This window comes from Saccostrea echinata, unplaced genomic scaffold (assembly GCF_033153115.1).
Source record: "Saccostrea echinata isolate AGI-Se365-2 ecotype Australia unplaced genomic scaffold, CSIRO_AGI_Sech_v1 ptg000030l, whole genome shotgun sequence".
NCBI lineage: Eukaryota > Metazoa > Mollusca > Bivalvia > Ostreida > Ostreidae > Saccostrea > Saccostrea echinata.
The window spans coordinates 8,235,673-8,260,988 of NW_026889779.1; the positions used below are offsets into that span (position 1 = coordinate 8,235,673).

Sequence of the window (25,316 nt, forward strand, 5' to 3'; positions counted from 1 at the left end):
AATTACCAGGTAAGTAGAAGAGTGTAATACCCTGGTAGGTAGGAAGAATGCAACAAATCAGATTACAGTATTAAAGTAATCAATAAAATGCCTTTGTAATGGCAGATTGACCCCCCCCCCCCTTTACTCCTGTAAGAAATGTGAGGTAGTTTGACCTTGTTAGATTCCAAGTAGAGCCATTTAAAAGAATAGAAAGGAAAGCAGCTTTGGTCCATTTTCCCCTCCTGCAACACCACTACCACCATGACATGGGTTTTGTTTATTTCTTCATTTATTTGTTTGTATGCCTGTTTTTGGCTTGTCAAAAAAATTCTGAGTAAAATTCTTTTTCTTTTAATTTTATTTATTGAGTGGGTGTGCCCTCCACCCACCCCACCCCCACACCTATAGGATCTAGAGAGAAAAATTCCTTGATCCGCCCTTGAAAGTACTTTTGCTGGAAGAACATGAAAATCCTCTAAAGCAGTTATGATACTATGATGTCTAGATATTGTCAACACTGCAAAAAAAATATATTATGACTATGAAGGATTTAAATGATTTCTCAGCAGGCACCTGAATTTCAGGTTTCTCTAACAATCAATAATTTTAAATGCTACAAGGCCAAAGCAAACAAAACTGCATTTTATTTGATCAAAATGATACCTGCCTTAACGACTGCAAGGAGCTCTCAATATTTTCACGCGCTCATTCCTTTGCAAAGGCTTTCAAAAAAAGCCGACAAGGCCGCTTTGTAAAACTTTGTTTATCAGTTGCCACGATGAAGGGGGCATAACTCTCCAAAGCGGAAATTGTGCTCTAAAAGGTAAACAGTTTCGGTGACTGGTGTTGAATATAAATCATGGAATGAATAAACGAAAAAAATAAATAAAATTAGTGAAACGAGAATATATCTTTTCAAATAAATTTCTCAAGATAATTTCGAAAATTGCATTTATTTTAGAAGGCTATTTGTGCCGGAAATATGTTTTCTGTTTAAAAAGTGTTTCTACGAGCGCCACCTATCCTAAATATTATTCAAAATGGTGGAGAAAATTCTGACGAAGACGACGAATGGGTTATAAATATATTTTCGTTTAGATAATCACTACACCAAAATGTAAAATTCATACAGACAAGTATTCTACCTTACAATCAGTATTAAGTATGCCTGCTCCTAAGGTGATTGTTGACGAGACTGACGTCGTCAAATTGGTATCAGAATTTCTCCTCAATAGAGATCTGAATATCTCCATGCTTTCTCTAGAGCGAGAGACAGGCATTATCAATGGCGAATTTTCTGATGACATGCTGTTTCTGAGACAGCTTATTTTGGATGGCCAGTGGGACGATGTCATTGATTTTATTCAACCTCTTAGTTCCATAGAAACCTTTAATTACACCAGATTTCAGTATATCATAATGAAACACAAGTACCTTGAACTTTTATGCATCAAGTCAGAGCCTAGTGTGATGCAGAATTATGATTTTACAGTTGAAGAAGTTGTTAAATGCTTAAACAGCTTGGAAAGTCTTTGTGTTTCTAAGGAAGATTACAACAATTTGTGTTTGCTCTTAACGATTCCAAAAATATCAGATCATCCAGAATATCAAAACTGGAATCCCAGTAATGCTCGAGTCAAGTGCTTCAGAGATGTGTCACCCCTGGTGGAGAAGTACCTGACTCCTATGGATAAATCAAAACACAACAATGAGACCGCTGAAGAAGATCGCCTACTTCAGCTGGTTCTGAAAGGAATGCTTTATGAATCCTGTGTCGAGTATTGCCAGCAACGAGCAACAAGTTCTGAGCCTTGTGATGAAATGACATTTCCCTCTCTCCTCACAAATTCTGGCTTTAGTGATGCTGACCTCAGTCTTATTTCTTGGTTACAGAACATACCCAATGAGACATTCTCGTGCCCCTTTGAGCAGAAATCTCTGAACTTTGACATTAAACAACTGATAAAGCCATCTCTGGAAGCATCATGGTCAGAGCAGATCCTGGTGACACCCATCAAACCTAAGCTGTTCCCACATTCAGCTGTTCCAAATCTTAGACCCAGGTCTGCTGATGTCATGACAAGATCTTTGAACCCACAATTTGATGGATTGAGCAGAGGGCTGTGGCAAGGAAGGAAGGATATGTCAGCCTCGATCAGTGGACCAAGTCTTTCACAATCAATATCTGTTGTGTCAGGTGTTGGTTTGAACGCTGCTAAAAAAGATCCAATGCAGATGTCAATGGATAAGCTATTTTCAGAGGGAGAGATGGTGAACACTCAAAGTTCAGTCGTATTTGAGGAAACTTCCCCAAGGCAGAAAGTTCAACAAGGAACACCCCAGAAGAATAAAAATCAAGAAGAGGAAGCTAAACCAAGCCCACCTGTAGCAACAATAGCTCCACAGGATAAAAATAAACCAAACCCAAAGGCTGAGGATGAAGTGAATGTGAACAGCTCAAACTCTGAGCTGTTGAAGGAGTTTCAGAGACAGAAACAGGTCTGTAGGGAACAGATTGAGATGTATGAACAACAGAGAGAGAAAATGATGAAAGAGTTAATGACGATCGAGAGCAAGAGTAGCATGATTGACAACAGGGAGGGGCCTGCTACAGAGGAACAAACAGGTATTTACTTTGAAATATATATTATTTAAATGAAAAAATTCAGTGTCAAAATGCCTTCCCAATGTTATTTTTTTTATGTTGATTATTAGGTAGATTTGTTGTTTGTTTACTGTAGACCAACTTCTCTTTTCAGCTACTTTGTTCACTGATTTATTATTTTAACTTACTTGCATCTACCTGCAACAATTTTCTTCCACAATTTTTCCATCTTATTTTAATAAGTTATTTTTACTTTCAAGATATAGAAAATGATGTTCTAGCTCTTTTATAGTTGAAAGTTGCTCTTGAAAAGAAAGTTGATTTACAATGATTGTTGTTTTATATTCTGATATATACCACATTATGATCTTACAAATGGTTAACTCTTCATCATATTTAGCAGAAGTCTAGTACATTCTTAGATTTGTATGCTAGATTGAAAGAACAGTGTATTATATATCAGCACAAGCACAGAAGGTGGAAGGGAATTCAACATATTATGAACCTGCTGAGACAGACTTCTTAATCAAATGAGAAGTTGTGAATTTGATCCATGTGAAGACCAGTGAAAGGACATGTTTTCAATTTTGTTGAAATTACTTTTTGTCATTTTATTTTGCAGTGTCCATTTACCCACAAAATACAGACTCTCATCACAAACAAAGAAATAATACACCATATGTAAATCCGACAAACAACCATAACTGTGCACCTGTCCAAAAAATATCAAATAATCCAGCAAATGTTATCAGTCAAAAGCCCCAAAATGTCACACCACCTCCTAATGAGACCCCTGTCACTAACCAAAACACAGACCCGGTAACCCCTATTTATCAGGCTGATAGCCTCGCTAACACCCCTACCTGTGACTTTACTGTTGGTGGTTATGAGCTGGGGTCAGAGAGGAGCATTCTGACACCATTAGGTATAGAGGAGGTTCCCACAGGGTTACAAAATCCTTCAGCAAGCTCAGTTCCTAGAGAGGCAGGTCCAGTTATAGATTCCTCAAAACAAACTGCAGGTAATTTTGTGCTATTTTTTTTTTAAATTATATACCATAACATCACTTGGTACTTATATAGTGTACTTTCACACTAACATTTTGATACGGTCTTCAGCTGTAGTGACTGGCCGTACCCCTAAAAACTCGGTCAAATCACTCAAAGCAAAAGAAACGCCCACTAATCCAGGTCGTTCTAAGACATCAGCTGTCAGAAAAAGCAGCAACTCCAGCTCAGTGGGTAGAGGAAAACAGCCAGAATCAAGGCCCATGGCTGTGCCAGGTCCAAAATCTGTGGGACGGGGCACTGCCACAAGGCCCACTACTCTTAACCCAGGAGGGTCCAGTAAATTAAAGAAGTCCCCTGTTTGCAGTAAAGGTGATTGCCTGATGCATGAGTAATGACATCTGATGCATATGAAGAATTGCTGATTGAATGTGATTTTAACATCAATGTCATCCTAAAAATTATTGCACAAATTGAGAGTTTTGAGAGCTCAACAACAAACTTGTATGTCATTTGCAATGCAGTTAACGAAATACTGGTACATGTATAGCAAGGTATTAACTGGACTATTGAAAGCAATGGACAATATCTTGCTTCAAAGTTTCCTAATACATTAAGGCTGTAACCCCATAAATTATAGATCTATACTCCAGATGTTTGTAATTACTTCTGCTAGCTTCTACAACAATGTACAGTAACATTGAGTATTTTGATTTGATAGGAATTTTAATTCCTCCCAGCCATTTACTTAATTACTAAGCATGAATATTTTACACCCATCAGAAGTGAATGCAACATTTCTCTTAACATGCTTTCAAATTAAAATTAAGGATATCTTTATTATATAAGTATTCTAGAATAGATTTTCAAAATGTAAGTAAATGAACTCCTGCTACATTTTAGAGCTTTTTAGTTCCAGCAAGTATTTTTTTTCCTTTTGTTTGAAATTTTCTGTTGTGACCTGTCTGTATGTTTACGTGTTTATAAATCAATGCATCCTTGCATGTGCTCTATGTTCTATGTTGACATGTATTTCCTTATATTTGTTGTTTGACAATATCAGTATCAGGACATAAGTAAAACCTTGGGGGGGGGGGGGGGGGGTAACTTGTTTGTGGTATAGGGGTCTGTTTGCATCTATAAAGAACACTAAAATGTTAAATTTTCTGAAAAAGGAGTAAAATATGGAAAAAAGATAGATTTTATATAAGTTTGATTTTTCTATCTCTGCCACTCTTCAACAACAGAGCCAGTAATTTACAATAGTCAATATCAGTATATTATTCTCTGGAGGAATATATAACTAAGATATAATAAGATTACTTGCATCAAGAAATAAAATCCTTTTTCTGTAAAGTATGACTTGTTTTGATTACAATATCATTTTGCTAGACAATAAACCAGCTGTCAGTGGAGGCATAGAAACTAAACCAGTGGGACCTGTCATATCACAGAGTCCCAAAAAGACACCTCGACCAGTCAGTCAGGCGGGTATTGTAAGTACAGTCATATAGCTTCATAAAGTCTAGGGAATTCTGCACAAAACTTAAGTCAGTTTTGGTACATTTATATGAATGATTTAAAATTCATGTATTAACTTATATGTAATTGTCTACAACATAAATAAGATCTAGTAAGTTAGCATATTTCTTTTAGAGTTGAAATATAGAAAAAATTAGAAAGTTGTTGTCAGTTTACAATATAAAGGGGAATCTTTTGTGGTATTTGTATGTAAAGTTTGCAATAACTGTATTAGATTGGAGATCAGAAGATGTCTAGTCCCAAGTTTGTCCCTATCTGTACCCTAGAGGACATTCAGGCCATTAGAACAGTTGCCTACCACCCATCTGGAACCATGTTTGCTGTGGGCTCTAACTCCAAAACTCTGAGAGTGTGTGCCTTCCCAGACGTCTCTAATCTGAGGTATGATAAAACCACAAAGTAAGAATGAGTAGCGTGATACTTCAATGTTATCTGTCCTATTAGACTCTTTGGGTCCTCTTTCTTAAGAAAGTTATTTTTCTTTAAGTGAGAATCACCAGACCTTTGAAACACAGACAATGTACCTCAAAAACAAACACCATAAGGGCTCAATCTACTGTGTAGCATGGAGTCCAATGGGGGACCTTCTAGCCACAGGCTCCAATGATAAAACCATCAAAATGTTCCAGTACAACATGGATATGAACTCACAAGGTACTCCAAACCACAGGAATGACTGTTGCTTTACTCCTTGTAAAATATTCATGTTAAAAAATAAAGTTAAATAAAAGTTTTCCCATTGATTAATACATGAATTTTAAAAAGGCACCTTCTTGTTTTCTTACCAATAGTTTTATTTTCAGTGCTATCTGTTTGTATTGTACATGTAGGTCCTGAGATGGAGTTGTCCTTCCATGATGGTACAGTGAGGGACATTGTCTTTATGCAGGACACAATAAATAGGTCATCCCTCCTGATCAGTGGAGGGGCTGGGGATTGTAAGATTTATGTGACAGACTGTGAGACAGGAATGCCAGTCAGAGCCATGGCAGGCCATTCGGGTATAAAATACTAAATAATCAGGGGAAACATTACTTGTTCCCTTTCATTCATTTTCTTTCTTTCATTAATAATTACAAAAAGCATAATTAAAACGTGTAATATGAATATATGTCAAGGTTAGCTGTAAGTCCAAGCAACTTTTACTTTATGTATTTTCACCTCAATATCAAATATCTTTGAATTATCTCAAGTTCTTTTGAGTTCCAGATTATGTTTGACTGTACTTAAACAATTTTTATATTGATGAAAATACACATAGTAGAAGTAAATACAACTGTATATATACTCCTACCTGTGTTTTGAATAGTGATGATTGAAAAACATCTTTCCTGCTGTAGGACATGTGTACTCCTTGCATACCTGGGGTGGTTGTATGTTTGTCAGTGGGTCAGCAGACAAGACTGCCAGATTCTGGGACCTCAGGGCCTCTACTGCTATCACTGTGGTCCCCAGCTCAACAGGTAATGTAGACAATAGTCCTTTGTACAACATGACAGAGCTTCAGTACCTCCATCCATTTTTCAAGGCTTTGCCTGTGGTTTTTTTTACCTGAGAAAAGATTCTAAGTTGGATATAGAGTGCCGTTTCTTATTAACATGTAGATTTAAATTTTATGTTCTACAGGAAGTGCTTTTGCATCAGTGTGTGTAGACCCCTCAGGTCGTCTCCTGGCCTCTGGTCACGAGGATGGGAGTGTGATGCTGTATGATATCAGAGGGTCACGGGGAATTCAGAGCTTCCGCCCTCACACAGGGGAATGTCGTACAGTTCGATTCTCCATGAATGCCTTTTACCTGCTGAGTGGATCATATGATAAGAAGATCATCATGACAGACATGCATGGTAGGAAAAAATTAGCTAAAAATAACAATATTTTATTGTAAAGTATAACTCTGTTAAATGAAGTACTCGTATGTTTTAGTTAATCATTTGATACTTAAAATTTCATTTTTATGAAATAGAAGTAATCTATTAATTAAAGTGTAAGATTTTTGTGTTATAAAAGGTGAGAATTTATCCTACACTGTACTGAATCTATAAACCCTGGCAAATATTAATATTCTTAAAGATACATGTATTATGAACTGTAGGTGGATATTTATACATTTTTATGTTCTCCATCTACCAGGTGACCTTCTCAGGCCATTACCTAGTGTGGTGGTTGCAGAACATGAAGACAAGGTCATTCAATGTCGCTGGCACCCATCACAACTAGCCTTCACTAGCACCAGTGCTGATAGACATGTCACATGTTGGGGACTTCCTGTAGTGTAAACAACCACATGATCAAGTCACATGACAGGCACACCACCTGATGATAAATTGCTGTTGTGCGATTTGAATCTGTGAAAGCCAGAGTAGAAATTTAAAGGAATATGACGGTCAATGGTCCAAAATATGTTATGTGTTGCTATTTGATATATGGTACATGTACAAATGAATTACAGTATCATACAGGTTGGGGGGAAACGTAAATTCCGCTACAATAGTGGTATACCACTATTATCGTGAGATTCCGCTATATTTTCAGCCGTAGTTGTCCTCGATTTCATCAAATAACATACTTGCTGTTTAAAGCGCAAGTTATGATGGGAATAAAAATGAACAATAATTGGCATCCTTACACATTATGAATTTTATTTTATTTTCTGCCGATGCGTTTGATAATGCGAACACACTTTTTAAAGCGGAAGTTACATTTTTAACATAGCAACCAGTGATTGCGGTAATATTGAACAAAGACTGACTCTTAATATCTCTCACACATGTGCACAACTTAGTGCTTGTAATAACTTTCAACTCATTTTGGAATAGTTTTGTCAAATTTATAGAAGAAAAGGTGATTTTTGCCTGCATGGTAACGGGTATGGAGGCCCGTTATGACAAATGAAAAAAAAGCTCAGCACATGTACATTTTAATGGAACCGATTTGTGTCGTCTAAATTGTAATCAATATATATAATATGTCACTTTTCGAAGTAATCTTAAGTTTGTGTGTAATGTTTCCTTTCTTGACGATGAATCCATAAATTTAAATGATTATTCTTAGCAAGAAAAGAAGAATTACACTTGTGCATGGAATTACCTGTAGACGTGACGTAAAATAAATTCTGCACGATTTATTGATTCTCTAACTTGCATGAAATTTTATATTTAACTACGGTATGCACTGGAAAAGAAACAATGAAATCCTATTTACCAGAAGTAGATTATTCTGTTGTAAATAAACGAAATACAAGGAGAAACAGAAATATGAAGATAACGAAAAAAGGCCATTTGAGCAATAATTTTTTTGCAGAGCAAATAGGTAGAATAAGGTGCTATGGAGGATTAGCATCCCCTGTCGAACATGGACTTTGCAAAATTCATTTATTAATAGTTATCATGAATTAGTGCATCGTTGTCTTGCCACAGCCGCTAAAATATTAAGCCCGCTTTTTTAACTACAAAGAAGCCATTATATGCACATTGAATTGTTTTCGCGTACGGTTATTTTTTCGTTTTTTTTCCTATCACGACAAGGAACACACTTGTCGGCTGGGAATGCTCACTCCTCCATGACACCTGATCCCACCTCTGATGTTTTTAGGGGTGCGTGTTTGCTCTGTTTAATTTTTTATTGTTTCAATGGACTTTTGAGATCGATTACTGTTTGTTATCTTCATATTTCATACAGTATTTCAAGCAAATTGAAAAAGAAATTAAACCCATTTAATTTATTTTCTGTCTTAAAGTGCAAAAAATTTGAGTGAATTACATTATATTTTTCTTACATCTATTTATTTATTTTCTGTCAGAAAATGTACAAAATTAAGTGAAATCAATCATTGCATTTTCATCGATTTATTTATTGTGTTTTTTCTGTCTTAAGGTGTATTAAATTCTACAAAAAACAGGTATATCTAAGTTGGGATGTAATTAACATAATTGTTATAAACACAAATGAACCTTCAACTCATTTTGTTACTTGCAAGCGGGAATAGGTGGATTTGTGATTTTAAAAAAAGGGTTGGGGAATAGGCGGAAGACCCTCTTAAAACCGAGACCCCTTGTTGTTCGTAATGTGTATCGAATCAATTAATAATTTAAGACATTAATCCCACATGCAGGTAATATGGTATATTGCTACATAACAAGGGAAGTTGACGATAGAAAAAGTAGTTATCACAGGTACCATGTAAGTTTAGTTATTAGTTTGTCATCAATCTGTTTCTCTAGTAAAATATTTAAGGAAAGAAGCAGATTTGTTATACTCCCTGGTGTCTTTTATTAGTAATTTTCAACATACTTCTATTTTTGGAAACTGCAGCTATATCATAACTAAATGAACATTTAATTATTGTCTCGCCATTACGTGGTTTAATCATAATACATGTATTAAGCACCAATGTTTCTTCTGAGAAATTACGCCAAATATTCCCAACAAAAATCGCTCACACATATAATATTTGAAATAGTTTTTAAAAAGATTTTTCTTTTTTTAATTTAACTTTACTTGTCATAATACAAAAATTAATATTTCAAAAAATTTTGTTTAACATTCTGGAAACTAATGTCATATAATGTATATGTAATTACCTGCAGAAATGACATCTTATATCATTGTTAACGATTTATTGCAAAAACTATACAAATCGGTTTCATCAGAATAAAGTAAACATGTAATGAGCTTTTTTTCGTTTGTCATAACGGGCCTCCGTACACGTCACCATGCAGGCAAAAATCATCTTTTCGTCTGTAAAATTGACAAACCTATTCCAAAATTGGTTGAAAGTTATTACAAGCACTAATTTGTGCACATGTGAGAGAGATATTAAGAGTCAGTCTTTGTTCAATATTACCGCAATCACTGGTTGCTATGTTAAAAATGTAACTTCCGCTTTAAAAAGTGTGTTCGCATTATCAAACGCATCGGCAGAAAATTAAATAAAATTCATAATGTGTAAGGATGCCAATTATTGTTCATTTTTATTCCCATCATAACTTGCGCTTTAAACAGCAAGTATGTTATTTGATGAAATCGAGGACAACTATGGCTGAAAATATAGCGGAATCTCACGATAATAGTGGTATACCACTATTATAGCGGAATTTACGTTTCCCCCCAACCTGTCATAAGTTCAAATACTTACCTAAGCATATAAGTCAAAAACATGTACAGTGGATATGTTGAAGTGAATCTGTGGTTCTGACTTTATTATTCAACTTTGATATCTCAAACCCTTAAATATCTTGATGATGTTATCACTCCCAAGGAGTTCAGGGCTTGAATGTGTTGTACAGATTTTTATTTTTGGTGGTAATTATGAATTAGCACACCAACTTCTAAGCCATAATATAAGAGTCCCACTAAAATACAGATGATACTAGGGTATACAACCTGGTAATTTTGTATTAAAATTTGATATTTTCTCGGTACATACATGTATTATCAAGACCAGTTGAAATTTTTGGCATTGATAAATAAATCTTTCTTTACATTCAGTACATACTTGTATATTCTAAGAATTATTGTTAAAGGGCTTCCCAAATGCTTCTTTTTACCCATAGAACCATTAATAGCAGATAAGCTGAAGCTATACAAATGTAAGATATTTTGGACTAGAAACACTGTTAAAAGGGATTTGTGGAACTGTTTAATAAAACTATTATTAGATTTGTGCACATTGTAATCTGCTTTTATATTTATATATATATATATAAGTGAAATGCAACCAGTGTGCACTGCCCAAGAAATATAAATCACTATTATAATGATGTTAGTATTTTTACACATTTAGAGGTACTTTATTACTGTGGTCTTCTTGCAGGACTTGATTGGGATTAAAGATTACCAGATTTCAACTTCACATTTTTTCAAATGCTTTGCTAATAATGATGTGCTAATTATATTCGATTTTGATGGTGCATAAAGTGTGCGTTTTTTAATTACCCATTATTGATCTTGAAGTCGTACAGATCGTGAACCACATTTAGGTCTGAGAATTTCAACTTGTACAAATCAATGCCATTATTATCTAGTCAGTTATTTTTTGTGTGTGGTATATTTTATTGTTTTTTTTTAATCTTGCAGCAACATGCAAATGGGGATATTTTTATTAAGTCTCTTATTTCGAACTCATTCAGGTGGATTGTTTCCATTTGCTTTTTTTCAACTTTTTTTGTTGTTTATGCAGAATGATGAACATTATGTAACCATCTTTACAGAAATGGTTTGTCCCATGGTATTTGCTTTTAGTCTGTGATGTTTTCCTCCAAGGTTGGGTTATTAATTTGCTTTATTGTTCGTATTCCCTCCATTTTTTGTGATGGTATATTTCATTCCGCCCAATTTGCTTTTTTTCCCTCCCAAAGCATTCAATATATAGCACTACATTGTGTAATTATTATTGGTATTTTGTTTATTTCTTTCTCAGTTTTCTATAGAATATATGTATTGTCAAACTCAATATATGTATATACGTATTTGCAAATATACTGAACATTAGCTTACATAAAATGTTGTAAGAATTCAGATAGTTATCTTGTACGTTATACACATTTATAGAAGTAGTTAATATTTCTTGTAATTCATATAAATCTGTAGGTCTGAGATTTTTCATTAAAGTACTGTCTACCCTATATTACATTCAGTAGTTCTTTTTAACACATGTATATTACTATTTTCTTCAAGTCTTAAGAAAAGAGTTTTAGTAATTTTCCACTTTCAATTAAAAAAAAAATTTAAATATAAATATAACCTGCTACAATAAAAAAATAATTCAGAAAACTGAATTTTACAAGTATGTAGATCAGCAACATTCATATCTTTATTACAAAACAAAATAAGTTTGGCAAAAACAACTACATTTTGAACTTCTTTATAAATTTCAGATTTCTTCACAACAACCATTTTTATTAATATTGATGATTTTTACCCCCTGATATTAATTAATGCACTTTACATTATGTGTATGTACAGTATATATAAATTAACTGAATATACTTCTGACTGTTCAATGTACATGTATATTTGACTTTGCTATGCTTTACATTTTTTGTTTGAGATTTCAATGCGTCTTTGCAAATTTCTTTTATTATCTGCTTTTTTGTTATTTTTCTGATTTCTCAAACAGGAGGTAGAATAAAACTCAATCATCAGTTAACACAGACTTCTTATTCCTTTGAGATCTCAGCACATTTCTGTTCATCAAGGAGTACATGTAATGTATGGGGTGATCAGAAAATGTCATCAGCATCGTAACTGACCACTTCTCTCTTGTCTTTGTATGAGCTCTTCTGGGAGTTACTGGCAGCTGAAAAATAAACAATCACACAATGTTGTGTTATTCTCTCAACCATGTCAATACTCTGATGAAATCATCAACAAAGGAAAATTTGATTCACTTAATTAATCAAATTAAAATAAAACACAGGTATTCAAAGATTACAAAGTTTATCTTGAGGAATGTTAACTAAATGTGACAGCAAAGTCACACATCAAATGAATATTCTGGTAGAGTGCATATCAAGATGCAACATCCATACAAGTTTTATCTGTGTAGGATAGGATTCACAATTCTTTGGAATGAACTTGCTCCAAAAACTGTTTCAATCACCTGAAAAACATAGGTCAGATAATCCAGGTAGGTCAGATGAAAGATGCTGCGTCCAAATCATGTCTGTAGAGTGAGCATCCCTAGAATAAGATGTCATTCAAGCAAGTTTGGTCCAAGTAGGCCTCATTTGGAATGATCCTGCTCCAAAATCTTCTAACTTGGTCACTCATCTAGAAATGTAGGTCAGAGGAAGCCTGGTAGTTAGCATCCCTAGATGCATCAACTATGCAAGTTCAGTCACCAAAGGTTTAAAGTAACTTAAGAAAGGACCTACTCCCAAAACTTTAACCTGGTCACTGATCTGGAAAATGTATGTTTAGATGCAGCATTGAAGCAAGTCTGGTAGTGTGCATCCTTAGATGCATTATCCATGTTATTAGTTTAGTCACTATAGGGGCCTAAAGTTTCTTGGTAATGGATCTGCTTAAAAAACTTGAACCTGTTCATTCATCTGGAAAATGTAGGTCAAATGTCAGATTCAGCATGGGAAGTATGTCTGGTAGTATGCATCCTTCGATGAATCATCCATACAAGTCTGGTCACCATATAACTTATAGTTTCTTAGGAATGAACCTACTTCAAAAAATTTTACCTGATCACTCATCTGGAAAATATAAGTCAGATCCAGCATCTGAAGCAAGTCTGGTATTGTGTGTCCCTAGATGCATACAGCATCATCCATGCAAGTTTTGTCCAGGTAGAGCTTATAGTTACTTGGGAATGGACTTCCTCCTAAATCTTTATCTAGACACCTATGCTGATGTGGACGCAAAGGGTATAGCATAAGCTTATGCTGACTTCATCCAGATGAGCTAAAAAGCAACCACACAGTTCTTTTTTAAATGGTTGACTAGCCTCTCATTGCTATGGCTATAGTGTTCAGTCTTCTCTAGACCACTTTCTTACTGTAACTATTTAATACCTATTGAGGACCATGACTTTGTGGACTGGTCATTGTTCTGATCAAAGGAAGGTTGCCTTCTGGCCATTGTCACCTTCAGCTGGATTCCCTCCACCATGGCACCATTCACCTACAAAACAAGCAACAACGCCAATGTGGTGTTACATCTAAAGAAAAGACATCCAGATTTACAATGATTTATTCTACCAGTAAGATAAGAAATACCTCAGCAATAGCTGTGTCTGCAGATTCCATTCTTTCAAACGTTACAAACCCAACACTGAAACAAACAGTATATCATCACCAAAAAATATAGAAAATTATATTTTCTAAATGTTCAAGATAAATGTACATTTATAAAGGAGTAATAGTTGGCTCATTACTATCAAAAAGATTGTGAATGATACAGACTTGTGAAAGCCTTCTGTAATATATCCATTCAGGTAAAAGATATATATACAATCTCTCATGACTTGTGGTTGGATATGATTTTTATCCAACATGTGTATTTTATTCCCGAGCCTTGGCGAGGGGATAAAAACATACAAGTTGGATAGAAATCATATCTAACTATAAATCATGGGAGATTCTTTTTATCACATGTTTTATACATCACTAATAATGTTTTACACTGTTTTTATATATAAATCCACATCATTTTATTCATCATCATGCAAAACCCATTATGACGTCACAGCAGTGGGATATGAAAAAAAAAATCTAATGAGTGATATCCACTGGATAAAGGGGTAAACATGTGATAAATACATGTAAGTAATAAATAAGATGGGACTTAACTGTTTATCTCTCTCCATATTGATGTTGAGTATAGTTCCAATGTTAGAGAAGGCTTTCCTGAGAATTTCCTCAGTAATACCCAGTCCATTGACGTAGATGGTGTTGCCTTTTTTGGGTAAGTCGTAGTCTCGATCTCGTCTTTCTTGTTGATTTCTTTCCTCCCTTCTTTCTTCTCTGTCACGGTCATAACCTTTAAACAAATGCTGACAGATAATGGTTGTTCATGCATGCAGAGAATTTTGAAAAATGGCAAACTTTTGAAGATGCAAAACAAAAGGATTTTTTAAACAAAAATATTTTTGAAAGGCACACCTGTCTTAAACTGCAATTTCCTGAACCTTAAATTAATGAACAAGAACTTGCAGAACATATAAACTAGTGTAAACTTAGCATTTTGGGTTTTTTTTTAAATCAATTATGCAAGCTATTTAAGATACATAATAGTGTATGTTCTCCCTACATGGGGATAATTCTGCAATGTCAGCATCTTTCAATAGGATGCACTCTAGTGCAAGGATATTTATGCAGAAAATTCTTTCTTCTGTGGTAAGCTTAAATTACCCCCAGCATGAATTTCCATGTTTTCAGTAACAAACAAGAACTGTAGTATCAAAAGAGATAAATAAAGCTTGTACAATACCTCCAATTTTAGCATATACTAAAAAGAGTACAACAAAAGAGACAAAAGCACACCTCCATGTCCCCCCCCCCCCAAATAATTTTGCCAATATATAGACTACTATAGAAAATATAGCTACTATATGCTCGTGCCCCCTTAATAAAAACGTCTGACGACTTTTTTTTTTACTTGTCAAGGAATTTTTGGTAGTTGATAGTGCCCCCCCCAACTGAAAATGTATGGCTGTGTCCCATCCCAAAACCCCAAACTGAAATTGCTTCCTATGGGCCTGTCCTTAACTGTGAAATAAAAGAAACAGACAATACAAAAGCTAAGACAGGTAGAAGATTACCCCCACTGACAAAGCTGTCATACAGGCCTCTCATCCTTGGTCTCTGGGAGGACTTCTGAAAACAAAGAAGAATCCTCTTTAATGTTAGATCTATCTGATGCAAGGGAAAGTCAAACTTCCAAAATTATCATTGTTTTTAAGTTTCCTTACATTTCCATCTTTATCATCTTCATCTGGATGTGCAGCTGCAAATGGCTGAAATCCAACAGCTGTTGGGGTCTTTTCAGGATCCTAAGACAAACACACACACAAATGTAAAAATACAATGTACTATGAATCCACATCAGACAATTTGCTCTTTTCAAAAAAATAGGGAACTAAACTAGTAATAAATTTGCATTTCCTTTCCATGGTATTGAGAAAAATCCTAAATTTTCTAGAAATATTTTTACCTTTAATTTTCTCTCTTGGTTTTTAGACCGTTTAAAGCTTTGTTTTTCATTATCCACTTTTATTTTGATGGACTGAAAAATAAGAATTCAACATGAAGAAGCTTAAGAAATTAAGATTTTTGATTATGTCATTTATACATGTATATGTGCAAGTACCTGATTCTAACTTGATTTATTATCTATATTTCTATGCATGCATGACTTTCCTAAATTTCACTGCACATTAAAAGATACTAAGAAAAGTATTATTATTAATATTATCAGGAAAAAGTGTTGACTTGATTGGGCCTCAAATCTGGAACCTCTTTCTAAATATACATGTGTTCTACCCACTGAGGTACCAAATCCTTTTGACCCCCCCCCCCCAAGTTTTTGAGGTTATCTACCTGAAACCTACCAGCACAAACTATAACAGATGGGGAGAAATTGTCAGACAGACTGGGACTAGAACCATTGCTTATCTTGCCAACCACAGCTAACATGCCAACATACTATATCTCCATTACATAAAATGTTACTATATGATATTGCTTCATTACCCCTGACTTGAGGAGTTTCTTGGCTTGTTCTTTGGCATCTTCTGCTGACTCTGCTGCAGCTATAACACATAATTAATAAAATAAAGTTAGTTAATATATTGCATTTTGATTTTTAGGTCTCTTGCTTTCTGTTTTCCTCTTTAGTAAGCATGTTACTATAACCAAACAAGAAAATAACATAAATTGTACTGAAAATTAGGGTTTTTTTCTTTTTTATATTGATGCATTACTTTCATATTGTTCAGCAATTTTAATTTTGTATTCAGAACATCATTTTAAAAATATTATCAATCTGTTTTTGCAAATTAAAAAAATACTTTCTAAATTACTCTATAGCTTTACACAAACAAATTCAACAGGAATGCAGGTGTTTGTAAAACATCAGATGAATAGTTGTACAATAATTTCATCTTGGTACAAAAATCTGCAAGGTTTCTGCTGTATTGTTTGTCTACTTAATTTTATTTGTTACAAAATTTACTAACGTCTTTTAGCAGGTGCTGCCTGTGGTTGTTCTCTCTCTGGTTTAGCTGTTCTTATTGCCTGTAGTGCCTTTTTCTGTAAAATTATTTAAAATAGTGTTTAATTCCTTAAAAGTTAACCATGTAACAAAGCTTAAGGGGTGAGTTGGGTTGAGGGGTTGATAATGAGATAATGAGAACAATATGTCTAGTTGCCAAGAATACCTTGGATAGTGAGGTTAGGATTTTCTTTTTATTTGGGATAGAGATTAAGAATGTACATAAAGTTGAAGAACATTGGTATCCTTTAATTCCATGCTAATTTCATTGAGTATTATTGTTTTAAAAGAAGCTACAGACATCAAGGTAAAGTACAAGTAATGTTAAAACAAGAAAAATATTACCTTCTTTTTCAAAATTGCATATTTTTGTTTCAATATAAGCTCCTCTTCTGTTAAATTTTGAGGAAAATTTACATGATTGACCATTTTCAATATTTACAGTTACTCTTTTGAAGAGGAGATTAAATTGGTGTAAAGAAGATGATGTCACTAGTTAACGACAGAAAGAATGAAAAAATATATTTATTTAATATATTTTTAAATTATCATTTATTTATTTAATTTTTTATTAATACATTTTTAAACATCTGGAACATTCATAATTTCAAAATACAATTATGCAAGTGGTATCTATGAAATTTCGAATCTTTACATCTCCCTTGGTTTTGCTTTTGTCTCAATTAGCTTAACCTAGCTAGCTAACCTACTTTCATTTTGTCAATATGCGTGACAGAACAGAGCTTGTGCAGTCTCTACAATAATATATTCTAAGAACAGTGTATTTATTTTAACGTGATGCAGTTTTCTTTGCGAAGCGTAAAGCAATGTGGATGTCGCGTGGGAACACTGTCATTTCAAAGAACAGCTAAAGATGAGAATAATGGGGAAGTTGAGACCCCCATGTGCATGCTGTACACTAAGAAGGGTCAGTTACCTGAATATGCTATAGCCAAGATAAATAATATATTTCATAAGATTATATATCGTGACTCATTCTGGTGTCCTCGGTAGACTTGTCATAAATAAAATTCACAGATTCTTTATCTATGGTGTCCGGATAGGGCCATTTGCAAAAGCTCAACAGCACGTTCAGAAAAACACGCCGTCGCGCTGACACACAACATGCTGTCACGCTAACACAAGTTCACACAACACGCCGTCGCGCTAACACACAACACGCTGTCACGCTATCACACAACATGCCGTCGCGCTAACGCACTTTACACAACACGCTGTCACACAACTCGCTAACACAACTTTGTGATAGCGAGAATGCGAGTTGTGTGTCAGCGCGACGGCGTGTTGCTTGAAAGCGTGTTAGCACAACGGCGTGTTGTGCGAACTTGTGTTAGCGTGACAGCGCGTTGTGTGTTAGCGCGACGGCGTGTTGTGCGAACTTGTGTTAGCGTGACAGCGTGTTGTGTGTTAGCGCGACATCGTGTTTTTTTGAACGCACTGTTGAGCTTTTGCAAATGGCCCTATCCGGACACCATATCTATCACTGTTTGATATTTTGAAAATAGCTTAATCTGACAGCCTCAGAAATGAGATTTATGTATGGTATGTAAAATTAAAGAAACATTTAACTAGTAACAGTAATATTGAGGTAATTATTCATGTTTTATAGGAAGTGCTCCATGGTTGTCAATTGATATGCTAAAGAGAATAGAAAAGTTGCCTCCCATAGCACACATGCATTTATCCTCTCTGTAAGTACTCAATTTTTTTTTTGGTTACTTCTTTTTAAATAGCTGTCACCCCCAGTTTTGAATTAAAAATAAAAATATTTTTCCCTTTCTCCCTGAGGTGTGATATAATTTGATAGTACATTGTACATGTATTTGCTATTACAAGTGTAATATTTTATATGTCTATTAAATGTGCATTTCACATCAGCTCAGACCATTGTGAAGCAGTAGAGAAGTTTCAACAAGGCATTTCCATGTTTACAGCAATGAAGGTATTGCTCTTACATTTAATTTTCTTCTCAAAATATACAAAAAATCTAAATCAAGTGTTCTTTTTGTTATTTAAACTGCCATTGAAAGTTATCATTCTTGAATTCACATATGACTTATTTATTCAATCTGTTAAATTTTGATTAAACTAAGCAGTTTATTTTTTATGACATATTTTATGTTTACTGTCACACATTTGTTTACATAATTTTGTTGTGTGATAGCCACTCTTTTTTATTTTGCAGGATTTCTTATCATATATCTCTGTACATGATACTGGAGTTGAGATTCCCTCTGGATACAACACAAAGGCTGGCACTGCTGTCTGGAACAAGGCTGGAAAGAAACTGGTAGGTTTATAAAGGAATCTTATATTCTAAATATTTATCAAATTCTTATATATATTTAATATACAACTGTCTACATGTATGTTGTTTACAATCGTCAGAAATCAAATATGCCACCTACTTGTTATAACTTTCTTGTTTTTAATCAACTTTTTCATCAAAATCTGAATTATATTTGTAGATAGACCCACAGCAATTTATTAAATGTCAGGAGGCTTTTCATCCAGCATTCTACCAGGCACTGTCTGACAGTGATACTGACAAGAAATCGGGGAACAAGCGAGCTAAAAAAGCTGTGGACAGGACACTCAACTTTCTGGACACAATATTGGAGCTTCATAAAAAATCAGAGGTGCATTCTTCAAATATTTAATCTGAGAACTGATAGAGATGAATAGGATTTCATTTTACTTCTGAAAACACACTTAGGCACAGTCAAAGTTGAAATATGTGCACCAGTATATTCATAAGTGAAATCATTAATGAAAACAAGTAAAAATCATATTGTTTGATAAATGCATAAAGTTATAAATACATGTATATTAGTTGTGTTTTTGAATAAGCATAATATGGTTACAGAGAAAAATGAAATGAACAATTAAAACTTGACTTTGTTGAAACATGAATTCAAAACTTATAATGCCATGGTTCATGTTTTAGAGACTTAGAGAAGTTGGTATATTTGGCTGTATTGAGGGTGGATTCTGTGAGGGGGAGAGGAAAAGATCTGCCAGGGAGACTGCCTCCAGGGATGTAGATGGTTAGATTACTTTTGTATCTCTTGGAGTTATCTTTCTTGGAATATCTCCTCAAAGTGCTCTGAAGTAAATTTTTCTGTGTTGCAGGATTTGTCATAGAGGGCTTTTATGCACAGAGTGAGAAAAATGACAACTTTAATGTGGAAGAAATTAAAGATATATGTAAACTCGTTTTTGTAAGTACATAAAATTCTTAAGTTTCCAACCCATGGCTAAATGGATGAGCATAAGTCTATCCAGTTTGATATGTGTAAATCTCAAGGAAGGAAAATACCCTTTAGAGAAAATAGTTAGAGATAATTAATTGTTTGTTGAGGAATATATTCTTCTGACTATATTTATTTCTTAAATCTGGGAAAACTTATTTCTTAAATCTAGGAAAACTTACCAGAGGAAAAACCCAGATTAATGCATGCTGTTTGGTCACCTGATCAGGTTGTTATGGCGATGGAGCTTGGCATTGATATATTTGACAGCTGGTATCCTTACAAAAAACAGTTGTGGATACCATCCACTCACATACTTCATCAATATTTACTCTGGAAAGTCACATTGTGGCTGGTAATATTTTCATCATCATTCAGATGGTGATTTGAATAGCAAACTTTAGGGCAGCACAATGAAATAAGTTCTAAAAATGCCAGTTATTTTGAATAGGTAATGTACTTGAAAACCAGAAAACATTTGGTTTCCTGCTCTGACTATAAGGACAAATAATAATTTAGGACTGAAAATTCTTCATGTGGAAACTCTGTTCTCTGCTACATCAGCAGTTGAAAGTAGTTGAAAACTGCTGCAATTCCATTGATGCACAAGTAAAAATAGGAATATCTGTAAACTTATAACACGGTGACAATACACCTTAACTGTCTATGCTACCCTTGGTCAGTAACGGACAGGGGTGAAGCCCTCATCTTCTCTTTTAATTATCAAAAGAATCCTGAAAATGAGAAAGAGGCTGGGTCGTCAGAAGGGTATAAAATCTCACTCAAAGATAAAAGGTAAGCAACAGGTGGTTATAAAGAGGCTGAGAAGTGGTAGGGAATTCCAGCCTGTTGGCTCAATGATCTGAGGATTGTACAAGTTCAGTTTATATATGTATACAAATTCCTAAACCTCTGATTATATAAATCATTCTGAAGAAAAAGGGCTGCTACACTGATTTACCTTTTTCATTACACATTTCTACATCATTTTTTCTCAAGGAATATTTGGTATATATAGGATCCCCAATTGTTTGTAGTTGGATATGAATTTTTATCCAAGTTGTGTGATTTCTATCCCTGTGCCTTGGTGAGGGGATAGAAAACACACATCAAGTTAGATAAGAAAAAAATTACATCTTTTTAACGTTATTGTTATGCCATAATTGTATATTGTTTTTCTTGAACCCTGAATTCTTCACAGCTTTTTGATCATGCTTAAGCACTTGTGATCATTTATGAAATTAAAGGTCAAGGTCAATGGGTAACAAGGACAGGAAATTGTGTTCTTGACTGGAATGAAATGAAGTTTTTGCATGTTGTTATCCACGACCTTAAGGAAGCTGTGTTTTGATCTGGATTGAAGATCCATATTTTGAAGGGTCAAAGTCATTTAGGAATGTCAAGTTAAAATGTGTCTGTATGGAGGCTATAATTTTGGGCCTTTTTGAAAAAATTCAATTATATATATTTTTTTAAGTCAGTAACTGAATGTTGATAAGAATGAGATCAGCCCCCTGATTTTGTTGATATACATGTTCTGTTGATAAATGACATGATCATAAAGCACTTAAAAGCAGGTCATGTTACTGAGGTCATGTGTAGTTGGTTAGGAGTATAATTGCTGTAGAAGAGAAAAGGCTCCATTTGTTTGTTTGTTTATTTTCTTTTGAAAAAAAACAGTATGAAACTCTGAGAAGTCAGGTTTCAAATTCTGCATAATAAAGAAAAGGTATAAACATCAGATGCTTTATTTTTTATCAGCATGTTTGAGGATTTCCAGGCCCCACTTCCAGGTTGTTCATGTTACACCTGTCAGAATTTTTCTCGATCTTACATCCATCATCTCCTCAACACCTCCGAACTTCTAGCACCAGTTCTGCTCATGATGTAAGTCAAACTTTAAATTAACTCATATAGCAGAGATTTGTAACTTTACATAATGCTTCACACTGTAATCTATTTCCTCTTAGTGATTGTAAACTTGTTAGGTGGGTGAAATGTCATGTGCTTCTGAATTTTTAGCAGCTCTGATACACTAGTATTCAGAATTTAACTGACACTTAATAAATAGATATACAGGCTGACATACCAGGTAGACTTTTTCTTCAGAGATGTAGAAGCTTTAAGAAATTGATAGGACACGTTAAAGTTAAATACAGACGGTTTCTGCATTATTTTCTGTAATTTTTTCAAAATTTTTGAAGATCCCAATATGTATAATTTTTCCCAAATATTAAGCCAAATCATAGTTTACAATTTTTTTTTCAATGAAAATCACTGTAAGGTAAGATATATTTTAAGAGAGGGGAGGGGAGGGGTGAGGAATGAACAAATTTGAAAGAAAGTTACAGATTTCTTTTCTGCAAATTTTATTAGATATTCATATTAAAATGGGAGGCCAAGAGGACATTTTGTTGTTAAATGTTGTTAGGATGAAAAATATATACATGTAGTACATATATATTTATGTACAATACATGCATACTCTAAAGTAAAATTCATTTATAAACTGTTTGTTTTAAAAGATTTTAAATTCATTGTTAACCCTCCAAATAACCATGTTTAATTCTTAATAATTTATCATCTGCTTACATAATATTTTACATGGATTTAAATTTGGTATATATGTTTGCACTGTAAATCAACATATTTGGGTCACTGTGCACATATCTAAACACTGTATTCATAAGGGATAACATTTCAAGGTCATTAAACTAAAGAAAGGCAAAAAAAGTTCTTTATGTGCTTGCACTGTTGATGTCAGTAAATTTGATACCATTAATATGTATGTTATTTTTTGGAAAAGAAAGGAAACTCAGGTATTTTAAATATTGAAGTTATATCCATGTCTATATTTATCTACAGTTTTATGCTAAAGGGAATTGAAAGGATCTTTCATGTCAAAATTATTTAAACACAATGTAAAATTATAAAGTGAAATTTGAAGACAGAGCTTTGAGTGGTTTTGTAATGTATATAAAGATCAAGATAAGATTGCTGGAGATAATCTTCAATAGAAATGGATGTAAAATAGATTCTTCATAGGCGTTAAAGCCAGTCTGAGATGGCACGTACCTAAAAAATGTCAGGTAGATGTCTTATGTGGATCGACTGATGGTTATCAATATAGTATCAGGTGCTACTTTCACACCAAGTGTGCACAGAGAAACTGAATTAACCCAAATGTAGGGGAAAGAAAAATATTTGTAAAATAATATGTTTCCCTTTTTGAAATATTTTTTATAATACATGATTAGTAGCAGAAAATTTGGTTTAAGGGATTTAAATGTTTACATTATGATTAAATTTTTAAACATTATTTTTGTCATTATTTTCATTTCTAATCTTTTTTTTTTTAAATTTAAACAGTATTCTATTATATTAAAGGATTAGATTAAATGGCATAGTACTGCCTATATTAGCCCTCTCAGCAAAAAAGGAACATAAGAGAAATTTTGTTTTTAATTTCTACTGGTCAAATTTTCAAGACACTAAAATCAGAAATCCTTCTGCAGTTTTGATCTGATTTTGATTAAACTTATTATTTAAGTATGTTACACAAATATAAACAATCCATTATAATGGTTTTTGGTTCTGACAAACGGTACTGCCATATTGTTACAATAAACAGAAATTTCTGTGTACTGTTACATGTATTCCTTCTAAATGCTACCTTTCTGCCAGTTTTGGTCTGGTTTCAATACCTGGTAAATTTTATGACTTAAATAGACTATATCAAGATACATTTCTTGATATTTAAATTTAATTTGACAAATAGTGTGGTCAAAGGTAAAAATAAAATAAGTACAATTCTCTGAAAAAAATTTCAAAGAGCTACACCTTTCGCAGTTTTAGTTTGATTTCAATGCAGCTTGATACATTAAGTTTAAAAAAAAATATGATACACACTTCTTTAAATGTTAAACTTGAAAAAAATTCCAGTCCTGATACAACTTTTCTTTTCCTACATCATAAGTACATATTACTTCTGGTTTCAAGATAAAATATGTAATATATTTTGCTGTCTTTCTTTTTTTCAGACACAATTTTCATCATTATTTTGAGTTTTTCCATGCCCTTCGAACATCACTACAGAGAGATCAATTCCAGGAGTTAAAGACACTGATTCTTGAACAAAGACCACATTAAAAGTTAAAATTGGTAGGGGATTATGATGTTGGTAATAAATTATCTGAAAGCCTATGTAGCAAATTTCATCTCTATTTTAAATGAAACTGAACGCATCTACATGAAAAAAGTCTTCAGTGACATAATTATCAGATTGAGGTCACAAACGGCTGAGATCTGCTTGATTAGAGGGCAGACGTGTAAAAAGCACACCATTTAGTTTAACTTTTCACAAATTGCTGTTTTTATTTCAAAATAAACAGTGAGATGGAATGTGTAATGGGTCTTCAGATGAAAAATTTACACACAGTGCTACTTGCTTGACTCTTTATACATCGCGTAAGTATTTTTGAGGTGCAAAATGCTTGAAGAAATACATAGTATCTTTTTACACTGTTAAATTCCAGATGTTAAGTTCGTTGTAGCTTTAGTAGTGTTGACACATGCTCTTCCTAAGCCCGGCATGCGTGTCTGTAGCCCACCATCACTGGGTCTGGGGAATTTCTCTACATCATGATGGCTTTGACGGTGTCCATGCCACAAAACAACAAATTAGAAGAGCATGAAATGAAACCTGAAGATAATTATGTAATCTTGTTTAGCAGAAAGACAATTTTTTGTGTAATACTAGGAAACTTGACACATCTTCACCAAACCCCGACATCCCCGAGAATGATTAAATTGAAAACGATCATGTATTTTTGATGTCCTACACTTAATTAATCTGTTCATGATACAATACAAACAGTATTTTTTGACATTTTTTATGTTTCCTTAGTTTTATCTAACTGTTACATCGAACCTATAGCCACATGATCATTTAGGCGCACGTGTTTCTTCCATGGTGGCAAAGCATTCAAATCACGACATCGACAAACGAAAGTAAATATTTTCACCGCGGTGTCAAGTAACATTGTACAAGTCTTGGCCCTGTTTGAAGACACGTTTTATACCTTTCGTGAATTATGAAGATAAACAAAGTAGAACAAATGTTGCTACAACATTTGGAAAAAAAGGACGTCTTGTACCAGCTACATTGCACGTTGACAATATAATGC

The 25,316-nt window shown here is 33.9% G+C and overlaps 3 protein-coding genes across 4 annotated transcripts; 2 read left to right on the top strand and 1 right to left on the bottom strand.

The window, feature by feature from the left end:
* Nucleotides 1–1,014: 1,014 nt before the first annotated feature.
* LOC133197208 (WD repeat-containing protein 47-like) lies at nt 1,015–7,845 on the top strand. 2 transcript variants are annotated; one of them, XM_061333121.1, is made up of 10 exons: nt 1,015–2,608; nt 3,210–3,608; nt 3,706–3,966; nt 4,987–5,090; nt 5,351–5,517; nt 5,624–5,790; nt 5,967–6,137; nt 6,477–6,599; nt 6,763–6,981; nt 7,268–7,845. In XM_061333121.1, the coding sequence occupies exons 1-10, from the start codon at nt 1,147–1,149 to the stop codon at nt 7,411–7,413; spliced, it is 3,219 nt and encodes a 1,072-aa protein (XP_061189105.1). In that variant the 5' UTR covers nt 1,015–1,146; the 3' UTR covers nt 7,414–7,845. The 2 variants fall into 2 exon arrangements, with proteins under 2 accessions (XP_061189105.1, XP_061189106.1); XM_061333122.1 differs by lacking the exon at nt 3,706–3,966.
* Nucleotides 7,846–11,912: 4,067 nt separating this feature from the next.
* On the bottom strand, nt 11,913–17,292 carry LOC133197209 (negative elongation factor E-like). The gene is made up of 10 exons (XM_061333124.1): nt 17,204–17,292; nt 16,824–16,896; nt 16,339–16,397; nt 15,800–15,871; nt 15,558–15,638; nt 15,408–15,462; nt 14,437–14,626; nt 13,864–13,918; nt 13,660–13,768; nt 11,913–12,434 (listed from the first exon to the last, which is right to left on the bottom strand). Exons 1-10 carry the CDS (start codon nt 17,285–17,287, stop codon nt 12,358–12,360), a joined length of 855 nt encoding a protein of 284 aa, XP_061189108.1. The 5' UTR covers nt 17,288–17,292; the 3' UTR covers nt 11,913–12,357.
* Nucleotides 17,293–17,620: 328 nt separating this feature from the next.
* On the top strand, nt 17,621–24,553 carry LOC133196288 (queuine tRNA-ribosyltransferase accessory subunit 2-like). Its single transcript, XM_061332203.1, has 11 exons — nt 17,621–17,786; nt 18,489–18,570; nt 18,758–18,821; nt 19,065–19,169; nt 19,348–19,518; nt 19,827–19,926; nt 20,012–20,100; nt 20,303–20,401; nt 20,798–20,925; nt 21,892–22,017; nt 24,171–24,553. The coding sequence occupies exons 1-11, from the start codon at nt 17,657–17,659 to the stop codon at nt 24,277–24,279; spliced, it is 1,203 nt and encodes a 400-aa protein (XP_061188187.1). The 5' UTR covers nt 17,621–17,656; the 3' UTR covers nt 24,280–24,553.
* The last annotated feature ends 763 nt before the right edge of the window (nt 24,554–25,316 follow it).

What these genes read in the sequence shown, in the direction of transcription:
- LOC133197208 (XM_061333121.1), top strand. Translation starts at nt 1,147, where the DNA reads ATGCCTGCTCCTAAGGTGATTGTTGACGAGACTGACGTCGTCAAATTG. An exon ending in GTCCCCTGTTTGCAGTAAAG is followed by an intron (nt 3,967 to 4,986) that starts GTGATTGCCTGA and finishes TCATTTTGCTAG; the next exon opens with ACAATAAACCAGCTGTCAGT. An exon ending in TGTGGTCCCCAGCTCAACAG is followed by an intron (nt 6,600 to 6,762) that starts GTAATGTAGACA and finishes TATGTTCTACAG; the next exon opens with GAAGTGCTTTTGCATCAGTG.
- LOC133197209 (XM_061333124.1), bottom strand. Translation starts at nt 17,287, where the DNA reads ATGGTCAATCATGTAAATTTTCCTCAAAATTTAACAGAAGAGGAGCTT. An exon ending in AGAAACTCCTCAAGTCAGGG is followed by an intron (nt 15,872 to 16,338) that starts GTAATGAAGCAA and finishes CTTATTTTTCAG; the next exon opens with TCCATCAAAATAAAAGTGGA. An exon ending in ACCAAGAGAGAAAATTAAAG is followed by an intron (nt 15,639 to 15,799) that starts GTAAAAATATTT and finishes TGTTTGTCTTAG; the next exon opens with GATCCTGAAAAGACCCCAAC.
- LOC133196288 (XM_061332203.1), top strand. Translation starts at nt 17,657, where the DNA reads ATGCAGTTTTCTTTGCGAAGCGTAAAGCAATGTGGATGTCGCGTGGGA. An exon ending in AGCTTCATAAAAAATCAGAG is followed by an intron (nt 19,519 to 19,826) that starts GTGCATTCTTCA and finishes TTCATGTTTTAG; the next exon opens with AGACTTAGAGAAGTTGGTAT. An exon ending in ATCTCACTCAAAGATAAAAG is followed by an intron (nt 20,926 to 21,891) that starts GTAAGCAACAGG and finishes ATTTTTTATCAG; the next exon opens with CATGTTTGAGGATTTCCAGG.